Source organism: Mustela lutreola, chromosome 10, assembly GCF_030435805.1.
Source record: "Mustela lutreola isolate mMusLut2 chromosome 10, mMusLut2.pri, whole genome shotgun sequence".
In the NCBI taxonomy this organism is placed as follows: domain Eukaryota; kingdom Metazoa; phylum Chordata; class Mammalia; order Carnivora; family Mustelidae; genus Mustela; species Mustela lutreola.
The window spans coordinates 35460539-35471040 of NC_081299.1; the positions used below are offsets into that span (position 1 = coordinate 35460539).

Consider the following 10502-nt stretch of genomic DNA (forward strand, 5'->3'; position numbering starts at 1 on the left):
GGAAACTGCTACAGAAATGTAAGCTGGGTTGGGCTGCTGAAGTTGAGGAGGTATGGTGGGACTGAAGTAAGCCTTAAGAGGCAGAAGCTGGAGATGAGAAGAGGAAGCCTCCTACTACTCAGATCCAGGGCCTACCTGAATGCCTTGCTCTCCTCTGCATCCCTACAGCAATACTGCCCCAGAGCACTGTCCTACCTCATCCTACCCACCAGAACGGGAGCTCTCATTTCCTTCCAAGTTCCACTGAGCGCAGGGTTTGAACTCAGAAGGTATAACTATAAATATCTATGAACTTGGATCTCAGAGAGAGATGGCAGGAAGCAGTCAAGTAACAGGAGGAAGAAAAGGTATAGTATCCCATGTAGGTGCTGACTCACAGAAGATATCAGGAAGGGTTAAAACATTTTATTGCAGTTGGTGGCCAAGGATGGGCAGGCAGTGACAAGCCCCAGTAAGGAGGGCAGATACTAGCTAGATCAAGAGAAGAGAGTTAGAGGGGGCCAGAAACAGGGCCTTGGAGGGGAAAAGTGAGCAAAACTACTCATACAAGTCATTACAGGTCACTCAGGAACATTGTGAGGCCCTTAAAGAAGAGGTTCTCCTGCTCAAGGCTCTGGGCCTAGAGCTGTAAGCTGCTGGGCTCCAGTTTAGAAAGTGTGCTCCTCTGGAGATCTAAGAGAGAAAAGGAAGAGAAAACAAACCATCAGCAAGCACTATAATACATACCGAACTAAGCCCTGTGCCCGCCTGATGAGGAGGAACATACAGGTTTAACTTGGGATAAGTAATAACAGAGGATGATGGATCCACAAAAAAAGAGGCAGAGACTCCATTCTACCCAATACCAAAAAATTAGGCAGCAGACACCCATGAACCTTCAGATTCAGATTCACCCACACCTAGGATCCCTGCCCTTACCTCCACCTAGCTTCCTTAAATGTTCCCAGCTACTAGAACTGTCCGGAAGACTGACTTCAGAGCGAGATGAAGAAAGAGACATGGCGAAGGTGGCAGCCACAGGCAGGTTAGATTGGAAGATGTGAACGGAAGTCCTGGAAAGGGAAACAATCATAGGCAGAGATGGTGACTGTAGGACAAGGGGACCCTCCCAGCACAGAACTGTCCTCCATCCTGAGGCCAGAACTCCAGTCTCCTCCCTCTTCATCCTCTAAACATATGAAGATACCTCAGTGACCCTGTATCAAGTAAAGAATGCCCAGTATTATCTTTATGGGCTGAAACCCAGACACTCATACACCCCCACCAACCAATGTCAAATCTATGATAGTTGAGGAGTGCCTGAATGGCTCAATCCGTTGAGCATCTGACTCTTGATTTCAGCTTGGGTCATGATCTTGGGGTTGTGGGATCGAGCTCCACACTGGGCTCTGCACTCAGAACAGTCTGCTTGAGATTCTCTCTCTCCTTTTGCCTGTCCCCTGCTCATGCTCTCTCTCTCTCTCATTCTCTCCCAAATAAATAAATAAATAAATAACATCTTTTTAAAAATCTACAATAACTAAATATTGGTTCCCAATGCCTGGCCTCTGAGACAAATCCCTTCCACTTCCACAAACACCCATATCCCCTGACCTGTGGAGGTTGTGCTCACGCCGGACATCCTGTGCCTCTGTACTGGCAGCCTCCAGGGTATGACCCTTGCCCTCCTGGCCACTTTGCAGCTGCTCCAACATCTGCCAGACCACAGACCCAGGTAGGCCCAAACCTCTCCCTCTCCAGGAATAATAACCCTCCCCACCACTGGCATATGCAGCACACATGGAACTCTCATGTGGGCAATGACAGTTTCTCAATCTGGAGAAGAGGGCTTGGGAAGAAGAGTTTTGGAGAGAGATAGAGTCAGCACAAGGAAAAGAGAAACAGACAAGGGTGGAAAAGAGTATCCTGGCCTGCTTGCAGATCAGAATAGAAAGAGAAGAAAGGAAGGGGCCTCCACAGGGAAATATGAAGAAAATGGTCCAATCCTAGCCCTACCTTTGAGCTGTGGGCCTGAGCTTGCTGCCCCTCAGCCATCTGTTTCAGCAGCAGCTCCTGGTGCTGGCCTTCAGATGAGAGAAAAATGTAAGGAAGCTATTCTCCAACTTCTTTCCCTTCCCCTCCATGCCTTGTGCCCAGCCTGGTGCTGAAAACTGAGACGGAGCATTCTGGTGTAACTACTGGGAAACTTCCAAGCTGACTGGGGAGACTAGACTCACACCACGGAGGCAAGACAAAACACTTGGCCAGACTTCTGAGTATCTCAAGCAATCAAAGCTATGGCCACTTATTGGGATAGCAAAAAGCCCCCCCAGAAAAGAGAACAGGTGAATTTGTACCTACCCCCAATCTTTTAATCTTTTACTCACTCAGCTGGTCCCTCAGAAGCTTCAGCTCCTCCCGAAGAACCTCTGACTCCTCCCACAGGAGTTGCCGCCTGCACAGATGACAGCAGAGTCATCATAAAGCCAATCAACAAGCCCAGAGGACACTACCAGGAGTTAGAGGCCTGAAGGAGAGAACTTGCCCATCACATACTCATTCTGCAGTTCTTGGCGAAGGCCACTAGAAGCACTGCACTTTCGTGGTCCTGTTTGTATTTGGGCTTGGGCCTGTTCCTGCACCTGGCTTCGAAGAACCTGTAATTCCCTTCTCAGCCCCTCCAGGCGTTGCTCCAGGAGGAGGGCTCTCCACTCTGGGCCCCCCTGCAGCAACTTTAGTGAAGCTGTAGAGGGACAAGTTAAGTGTCAGCCCTTCTGAGAGCTTTGTACAAGAGCCCAGACACTCCACTTGCAAATCAAGACACAAGTAAGTGCAAAGGTGTGTAACAAAATAGTGTGCATACATAATGAGCTATCCATATGAAAAAAATAACTGGCCAGATACCTTCCAGAGCACAGATCTGATACTTCTGCTGCTCCTGCTCTTCCAGCAGCCCCCGCACAGCCTGCCTTAGTGCCTCAGTCACCTACCCAGGCAAGAAAAACTACATGAGCTACTAGGTAAAGGACTTCCCCAATCCCTGATATCCTCATCTCATACAAACACCACATATAAAACCTAGAAGTCCATGCTTTACCTGAGCCTGGGATTGAAGCTGGGATCGCAGAATACTAACTTCATCCCGGAGAGAAATTGTTCTGTGGGCCTCAGCCCAACTCAGCTTCTCTGGAACAAAGAGAGTCTCTAGACCCCAAGGCTGTCGAGTTTGAACTCCAGTCTGCGGAGGCAAGTGATGAGGGGAAATCCAGGTCCCAGCCAGGTCTCCTGTTGAGGGAGTAAGTAAGGGACAATTTTGAGGCCTATCTTTGGGGGGAAAACAGATGTCTGTTCAGGAAAGAAACCCATTGGAATCTGGAAGGAATAGTGAATGGTACAGGCACTAGAGAAAGGCAGAACCTGGAAAGAGAAAAGGCTAGAGGGTAGCAAAGGGACAACACTTACCTGCTGTGGAGACTCCAAGAGGATACAGCCGCTGCTACAAAAGAAACAGATGCACAGACCAATAAGCTCTGAGTGTCGCTAAACCCAAAACTCCAAATGGGGGCCCTCAGGCGCCCCCTCACCTTAATCCTGGCCACATTTCCATCAGTAGCATTGAGAAGTGTGTCGAGGTGCTCAGACCAGCTCAGGCTCCTACTCATAACCTTTGGCGAGGCTGCGTCCTGGCGTCTTGTGCCCTTGCTCTCCCAGCTCAGAATACCCGAAGCACAGCCCGGTAAAGCCACACGTCAGAGAGTGGGTATCGGGGATGTAATACTAAAGGTATCAGGTCAAAAGTGGGACTAGTCAAGGGAACGGCGCTTGGGGAAACTAGGGGGAAAGCGAAATACTCTGATACGCAGATATCAGGTGAGAGTTGAGAGTGCCGAATCTTGGTCGAGACCACTCCAGATCCAAGACACAGGCGTCATCGCGCCGAACCATGCAACAACTACAGGCGCCACCGGGTTCAAACACTCCTTACAGACCCGGGAAGCGCGACTTCGGACTTGTAGCCGCACTGCCACTTGGGAAACTGAGTTCGTCTCTCACGGAGACAACCGGCGATTGAGGCTACCGAACTACGTTTTGCAAGCGACACGAACACTCAAACCCTGAAGCTTGCCGGGAAACCGAGGCTTTTGGATTCTGTAACTGTTGCTCTCAAGGACCATGTGAACTACATATCCCAAGATGCATTGCACCAAGTCAACGCTAACCCGCTGCTGGTCCCTGTCGTTCCTGGGAAATGGAGTCCAAAGTACCTCGAACTTAACGGACCAGGTTATCCTCAAGACTCCATTCCCCAGCAAGCTCTGCGCGTAGCGTGAGCTATGGAGCCGCAGGTCGCAGAACTGAAGCAGAAGATCGAGGACACGTTGTGCCCTTTTGGCTTCGAGGTTTACCCCTTCCAGGTTGGTTCATCCCTCCTGCCGTGCTGGGCGAGGTGTATGATTGGCCTGGGTGCTACCGGCGTGACCCCGAGTCTTTTGGTCCTTCCCGAGCTCCCCTGGCCCTATGTCCCTCTGACCTACCGGGACAGGGTGTTAGCCGTGACTCCATTTAAAAAAAAGTAGAGAAACGGTCGCACCTTTGTCCTTTTACGCCCATATAATGCCATACTGATAAATGGGAGAAACATAATCTAGTGATTTTGTGGTCCTGTCACCTTCATATTCAGAAGAAAAAGTGACCTCTGGAGCCAGTCACTTTAGAAGCTTCCTGAAGGAATTAGGATAGGGCAAGGCCTGGAAGTTTTGCGTAGCTAACATTAGGCCATCTGAGGAGGAAAGGGCATTCCTGTTGTTGAACAAGCAAACAATCGGCTGGTTTGTTCATCTACCAACAGAAGAATAATTCATGATGTTGCCAATCACCAGCCCTGGGCTTCATACATAAACTGTGCACTTGCCTGACACAGAAGTCTGGCACCACCACCTACCTACTCTTGCTTACATAGATCCATTTCCCCCTTATCCAGTGACCCCTGTACTAAGCTGTGTGCTTGTACAAAGCTAAATCAACTCAGCTTGAGCCCTTTGCCTGATGCTTAAGAGCAGTCCACTCCCACCCCTTCCACTGAGTGGCCCACAGCAGTGCTGGAAGAGGTAGGTTGGGTCTAGCTTAAGGACTAATCAGAAAAAATGGAGTTGAGCTACATGAGAAAAGAAGGACGGACGATTATGTATATCCCAAATATCAGGAACAGCTTGAGTAAAGGTGTGGAGGTAGTGGTGGATGGCCATCCAGGTATGGAGAGAGTGAGAATGACTGGTGGGTTAGGTAGACATGGGTGGGTAATGGGAATTACTGTACTGAACAGAGCCAGTCATCTGGGCTCCTACTTCTTACCCTTTCCCTCCCCCACATCCAGTCACACACCAAGACTTTTGGAATCTGTCACCTGAATCTCCCTAATCCATTCCCTTCCTTCTAACCCCTCTGTGCTCTGGTGGTCCAGGCCAGGATTCCTCACTTGGGTTACTGCAGTAACCTGCTTGCTGTTATTCTGCATGCAGTCCATCCTCCACACTGTAGCCAGATCTTTCTAAAACTAATCATGTCTGTTTACTCCTTAAGTCTTTGATGGCTAGCCCTTCATCACCAAATTAGACCCATATTCCTTAAATTGGTACTCTAGGCCAGTCATAATCTCATGCCTACTGATCTATCCACCCTTTTCTTGCTCCCCTTCACTTCTATCAAACTGGACAATCTGCTGTTTTCCAAATATGCCCTTTTTGCATGTCTTTGCTAATCCTGTGACCTCTCTGTTTATAACCTATAATGGATTCTCCCCCCGCCCCCCCCCCCCGCCATCATTCTGTCAGATTCCTTCCTACCCTTCAAAACAGCTTTCAAGAAGCTTTTTCTAATTTAACAGGACCCTTATCTGGTCCGGTCATTGCACTAATTGCGGTATAATTTCTTTTGGTTCCTAGTTGTTCATGAATGTTCTGCCTCTCTATTCCAAATTCCCTGTCATATTCCCCCATGGAGAAGTCCCCCTATAAATACACATCACTCAGGATCAGTACAAATACATTGACTAAATGAATGAAATGGAGCCTGAGGCAAAATGTAGGAGGCCTTGAATGCTAGGATGAGGGTAGGGGCCTAGCAGAGGCCTAAATTGGCTCTCCTGTGTGGCCTGAATTTTCTCTCTATTCCAGGTGGCATGGTATAATGCACTCCTGCCTCCAGCCTTCCACCTAACCCTGCCAGGACCCACCCTGGCCTTCCTAGTACTCAGCACACCCGCCATGTTTGACCAGGCCCTCAAACCGTTCCTGCAGAGCTGCCACCTCCAACGACTGACTGACCCTGTGGACCAATGTGTGGCCTACCACTTGGGCCGAGTTAGAGAGGTGAGCAAGGCTCTTATATTCCCCCAGCTTCCAAACCTGTAGCTGCTTCCAGCTCCTCTAAGCTCACTGCAGGACTAGACCTACATAGACCCAAGAGCCACTTCCCAGATAGAAGGATATCCGAAAACCATCCCTGACATTACGATCTCTCCCCATTCTGCTTTCTTACCCCTGTTTCAGCCACCTACTTCTAGCAATCCCCAGGTCTGGAATCAATCTCATTCATTCTACTCAGATGGGCAATTGATTATATGACCCTCAAACCAGAGTTCTCTTGGCCTCCCAATGAAATAGGAATAAGCCCAGCATCTGCCAAGCAGCTCTCACCCCTTTGCCCTAAACCTGAAGTATTTCCCCACCACACATGTGCACCTAAAATACATATACATACATTGTATCTCCCTGAAGTTGGGCCAAGTCTTCATCCACACTGGGACTCTGGAAGGCAGAGACCAGTCACCCCTCATTAATAAATTTTTGTTTAAAGATTTATTTTAGAGGGACGCCTGGGTGGCTCAGTTGGTTGAGCAGCTGCCTTCGGCTCAGGTCATGATCCCAGCGTCCTGGGATCGAGTCCCACATCGGGCTCCTTGCTCAGCAGGGAGCCTGCTTCTCCCTCTGCCTCTGCCTGCCATTCTGTCTGCCTATGCTCGCTCTCTCCCCCTCTCTCTCTCTGATAAATAAATAAAATCTTAAAAAAAAAAAAAGATTTATTTTAGAGAGTGTGCAGAGGGAAGGGGCAGAGGGAGAGAGCATCTCAAGTGGACTCTGTGCTGAGGGTGGACCCTGACACAGAGGGCTGTCTCCTGACCCTCAGAGATCAGAGTTGAAACTGAGAATATGACACTCAACCAACTGCACCACGTAAGTGCCCCAGCCCCTCATCATAGAAGCTTCTGAACAAGAACTTATTTCCTTTCAAATGTGGACCCTCCTGGACAGATCATGTTCTTCACAGTGGACCTCTGCAGCCACTCAAGTTTAAGGTCATGCTTTAACTTCAAATGATTTCTGAGGACAGGACCTTAACACAAGTAAGAGCTTTCTGGGGCAAAGTCATGATTCTTTTCATGCTGAAATGAGCTTCCATCTCTATCCCAGAACCTCCCAGAGTTGCAAATCGAAGTCATCGCTGACTATGAGGTACACCCCAATCGGCGCCCCAAGATTCTGGCCCAGACTGCAGCTCATGTGGCAGGGGCTGCTTACTACTACCAACGAAAGGATGTGGAGGCTGACCCCTGGGGGGACCAGGTCAGAGGGCAAGTATGAATGCGTAGGGACTGGGAGAAAATAGTGAAGGCCCCTCAAGATACCAACTCTTAACATTTCTCTCCTGGGTAAGGGATTTGGTAGACACAGTACCAGAGAAAGATGTCAGGTATTGGTGTCCGGATGGCAGGTCGGTCAGGAGCCAGACACCACATGCTTTCTGGAGCCTACCTGGGAACCCATCAGCTCAGAGAACCTAGGCTGTTCTTAAAAATCTGGTTACAGGGGGCGCCTGGGTGGCTCAGTGGGTTGGGCCGCTGCCTTCGGCTCAGGTCATGATCTCGGAGTCCTGGGATCGAGTCCCGCATCGGGCTCTCTGCTCAGCGGAGAGCCTGCTTCCCTCTCTCTCTCTGCCTGCCTCTCCATCTGCTTGTGATTTCTCTCTGTCAAATAAATAAATAAAATCTTTAAAAAAAAAAAAAAAAATCTGGTTACAGGATGGGTTAGAGCAGTGATTAGAAGATCAGTGGGGAGACTGGGAAGCTAAGGGAGGTGGCTCAGTTTAAGGAATGCACCTTCCTCATGGCCACAGTAAGGTCATGAGAAGGGTGATCTGGGAGAGGAAATGGGGGAGCCCAGCTCTAAGAGAGGTTCAATGTGGAATCAGTGGAATCGAACAAGCCTAGTCTGCAATGATGGTAGTTGGACTTAGTAACCTCCATGACCTTGCTTTTTTTTTTAACCCTCTTCCAGCACATATCAGGTGTGTGTATACACCCCCGATATGGGGGCTGGTTTGCCATCAGAGGAGTGGTGCTCCTGCCAGGAATACAGGTGCCAGATCTGCAACCCACAAAGCCTCTGGACTGTGTACCTAAAAGAGCTGACCGAATCACCTTGCTTGAAGGGTTTAATTTCCACTGGCGTGACTGGACATACCGGGATGCTGTGACACCACAGGAGCGCTACTCAGAAGAGCAGAAGGCTTACTTTTCCACTCCACCTGCCCAACGTTTAGCCTTCTTGGGCTTGGCCCAGCCCTCAGAGGATTCTAGCTCTAGGCCTGCTGAACTACCTTTTACAGTACTCAGACCCAAAAAACCCCAGAATCCCAGCAGAGTCCAGGGCTGGCTCAGCTCCCGTGTCTCACCACCAGCATCCCCTGGCCCTTGACATCCTCCCTCCCCAGATCCCTACTGATAAGTGGTACTTGCTGGGACTTGTTTTGCTTTTCGGCAAGGCAAGGTTTAATTTTAGGTATATTCTTAATAGAAGAATTACAGAGATCTTCAATGAAGATAAGGCTCAGAATTTAGTCAAAACAAAACACCCAGAATTCCCACCTGGTTTGGAATATGGATTATTCCTGTGTAGCATTTCTCTTGTTATAAAGTCTTGGGGGCACCTGGATGGCTCAGTATGTTGAATGTCTGCCCTCAGCTTAGGTCACAATCCTGGGGTCCTAGAATCAAGCCCCATATTTGGTTCCCTGCTCCTCAGGGAGACAGCTTCTCCCACTCTGACCCTCCCCACACAATCTTAAAACCGGCTTTCTAAAGGGTTATCATTCACTAATGGCATCTGCCCCATAGGCTTTTTGTAGATAATGAATAAATACATGTAAAGCACTACTGAAACAATGTCTGGCTTATTCAAGAGGGGGGGGGGCGGGGTTGCGCCTGGGTGGCTCAATGCGTTAAGCCTCTGCTTTCAGCTCATGATCCCAGGATCTTGGGATCGAGCCCAGTGTCAGGCTCTCTGCTCAGCGGGTAGCCTGCTTCACCCTCTGCCTACTGCTCTGCCTGTGATTTCTGTATCAAATAAAATCTTAAAAAAAAAAAAAAAGTGGTGTCAAGGGGTGCCTGGGTGGCTCAGTCTAAGCATCTGCCTTTGGCTCAGGTCAGGATCCAGGGTCCTGGGATTGAGCCCCAAATGAGCAGGAAGCCTGCTTCTCCCTCTCTGGCTCTGTCAAGTCAATCTTTTTAAAAAAATTTTTTTTCTTTGAAGTGTTAATCTTTGAATGCCCAGGCAATCCTGTACTGCTGCTTAGAGAGGTCTTGCTTGGATAAAGAATGGACTGAAGTAACTGACAGGTTTCTAGTTAAGAGTTCAGAATACACAACCGACTCAGTTCTCTCCCTTAGCCGCAAGGGCTCAGAAGGCACCCACCTTCTCCCCAAACATCCCTCCCTCCCCCAGGACAATAAGGGCCAAAAAAAGGCCTACCTTCAAATCAAAGCTAGGTTCCAAAGCAACTTAAATGCTCAGCACTGTGGGTTTTTTAATTTTTTGTTTTTAAGATTTTGAGAGCAAGCAAGCATGCAGCATTAGCAGGGAGCCCAACAGGGCACTTGATCCCAAGACCCTGGCACCATGAGTAGAGTCTCAAGAGACACACACCCCTGAGCGACCCAGGTATCCCAGCACTGCTTTTCATACAGAAAACTTTACCCTATGAACACTAGGCATCTGTTTCCCTCCCCCTTTTAGTTTCAAAGCCTCTACTTCTGATCTTTCATAAACCCAGTACCAGGCATTTATCATTAAGAGGCCAAGCGTCAGTTCTCATACAGCACTCCCAATAGTATGAAAGTAAATGTCCCAAATCTTATTGAGGCCTCACTTCCTAAAGCCTATAATTTATTCTTTAACCCATAAAACATATTGCAATGCTTTAGCCAACGTAGCTGCAGGTTTGGGTTTTGCTTTTTTAAGATTTTATTTATTTGACAAACAAAGATCATGAATAGATAGGCAGAGAGAGAGAAGGAAGCAGGCTACCTGTTGAGCAGAGCCCGATGCGGGGCTCGATCCCAGGACCCTGGGATCATGACCTGAGCTGAAGGCAGAGGCTTTAACCCACTGAGCCACCCAGGTGCCCCATGCCCGCAGGTCTTGCTTTCTTCCCCCAGATATAGTGAAAATATTATTACCACTTGGGTT

General features: G+C 48.9%; 2 protein-coding genes across 6 annotated transcripts; one reads left to right on the forward strand and one right to left on the reverse strand.

Annotated features, from left to right (window-relative positions):
• Window positions 1–385: 385 nt before the first annotated feature.
• CCDC163 (CCDC163 homolog) lies at window positions 386–4208 on the reverse strand. Of its 3 annotated transcripts, none has more exons than XM_059135752.1 (10): window positions 3564–4208; window positions 3442–3472; window positions 3077–3264; window positions 2884–2965; window positions 2536–2722; window positions 2367–2434; window positions 1996–2063; window positions 1594–1694; window positions 919–1052; window positions 386–672 (listed from the first exon to the last, which is right to left on the reverse strand). In XM_059135752.1, the coding sequence occupies exons 1-10, from the start codon at window positions 3639–3641 to the stop codon at window positions 620–622; spliced, it is 990 nt and encodes a 329-aa protein (XP_058991735.1). In that variant the 5' UTR covers window positions 3642–4208; the 3' UTR covers window positions 386–619. The 3 variants fall into 3 exon arrangements, with proteins under 3 accessions (XP_058991735.1, XP_058991733.1, XP_058991736.1); XM_059135750.1 differs by having other exon boundaries at window positions 3442–3475; window positions 3564–4203; XM_059135753.1 differs by lacking the exons at window positions 919–1052; window positions 1594–1694 and having other exon boundaries at window positions 3442–3475; window positions 3564–4204.
• Window positions 4209–4254: 46 nt separating this feature from the next.
• MMACHC (metabolism of cobalamin associated C) lies at window positions 4255–9404 on the forward strand. Of its 3 annotated transcripts, XM_059135756.1 has the most exons (5): window positions 4283–4394; window positions 4961–5087; window positions 6153–6347; window positions 7449–7601; window positions 8313–9404. In XM_059135756.1, the coding sequence occupies exons 3-5, from the start codon at window positions 6243–6245 to the stop codon at window positions 8730–8732; spliced, it is 678 nt and encodes a 225-aa protein (XP_058991739.1). In that variant the 5' UTR covers window positions 4283–4394; window positions 4961–5087; window positions 6153–6242; the 3' UTR covers window positions 8733–9404. The 3 variants fall into 3 exon arrangements, with proteins under 3 accessions (XP_058991738.1, XP_058991737.1, XP_058991739.1); XM_059135755.1 differs by lacking the exon at window positions 4961–5087 and having other exon boundaries at window positions 4255–4394; window positions 7449–7490; XM_059135754.1 differs by lacking the exon at window positions 4961–5087 and having other exon boundaries at window positions 4258–4394.
• Window positions 9405–10502: the final 1098 nt, after the last annotated feature.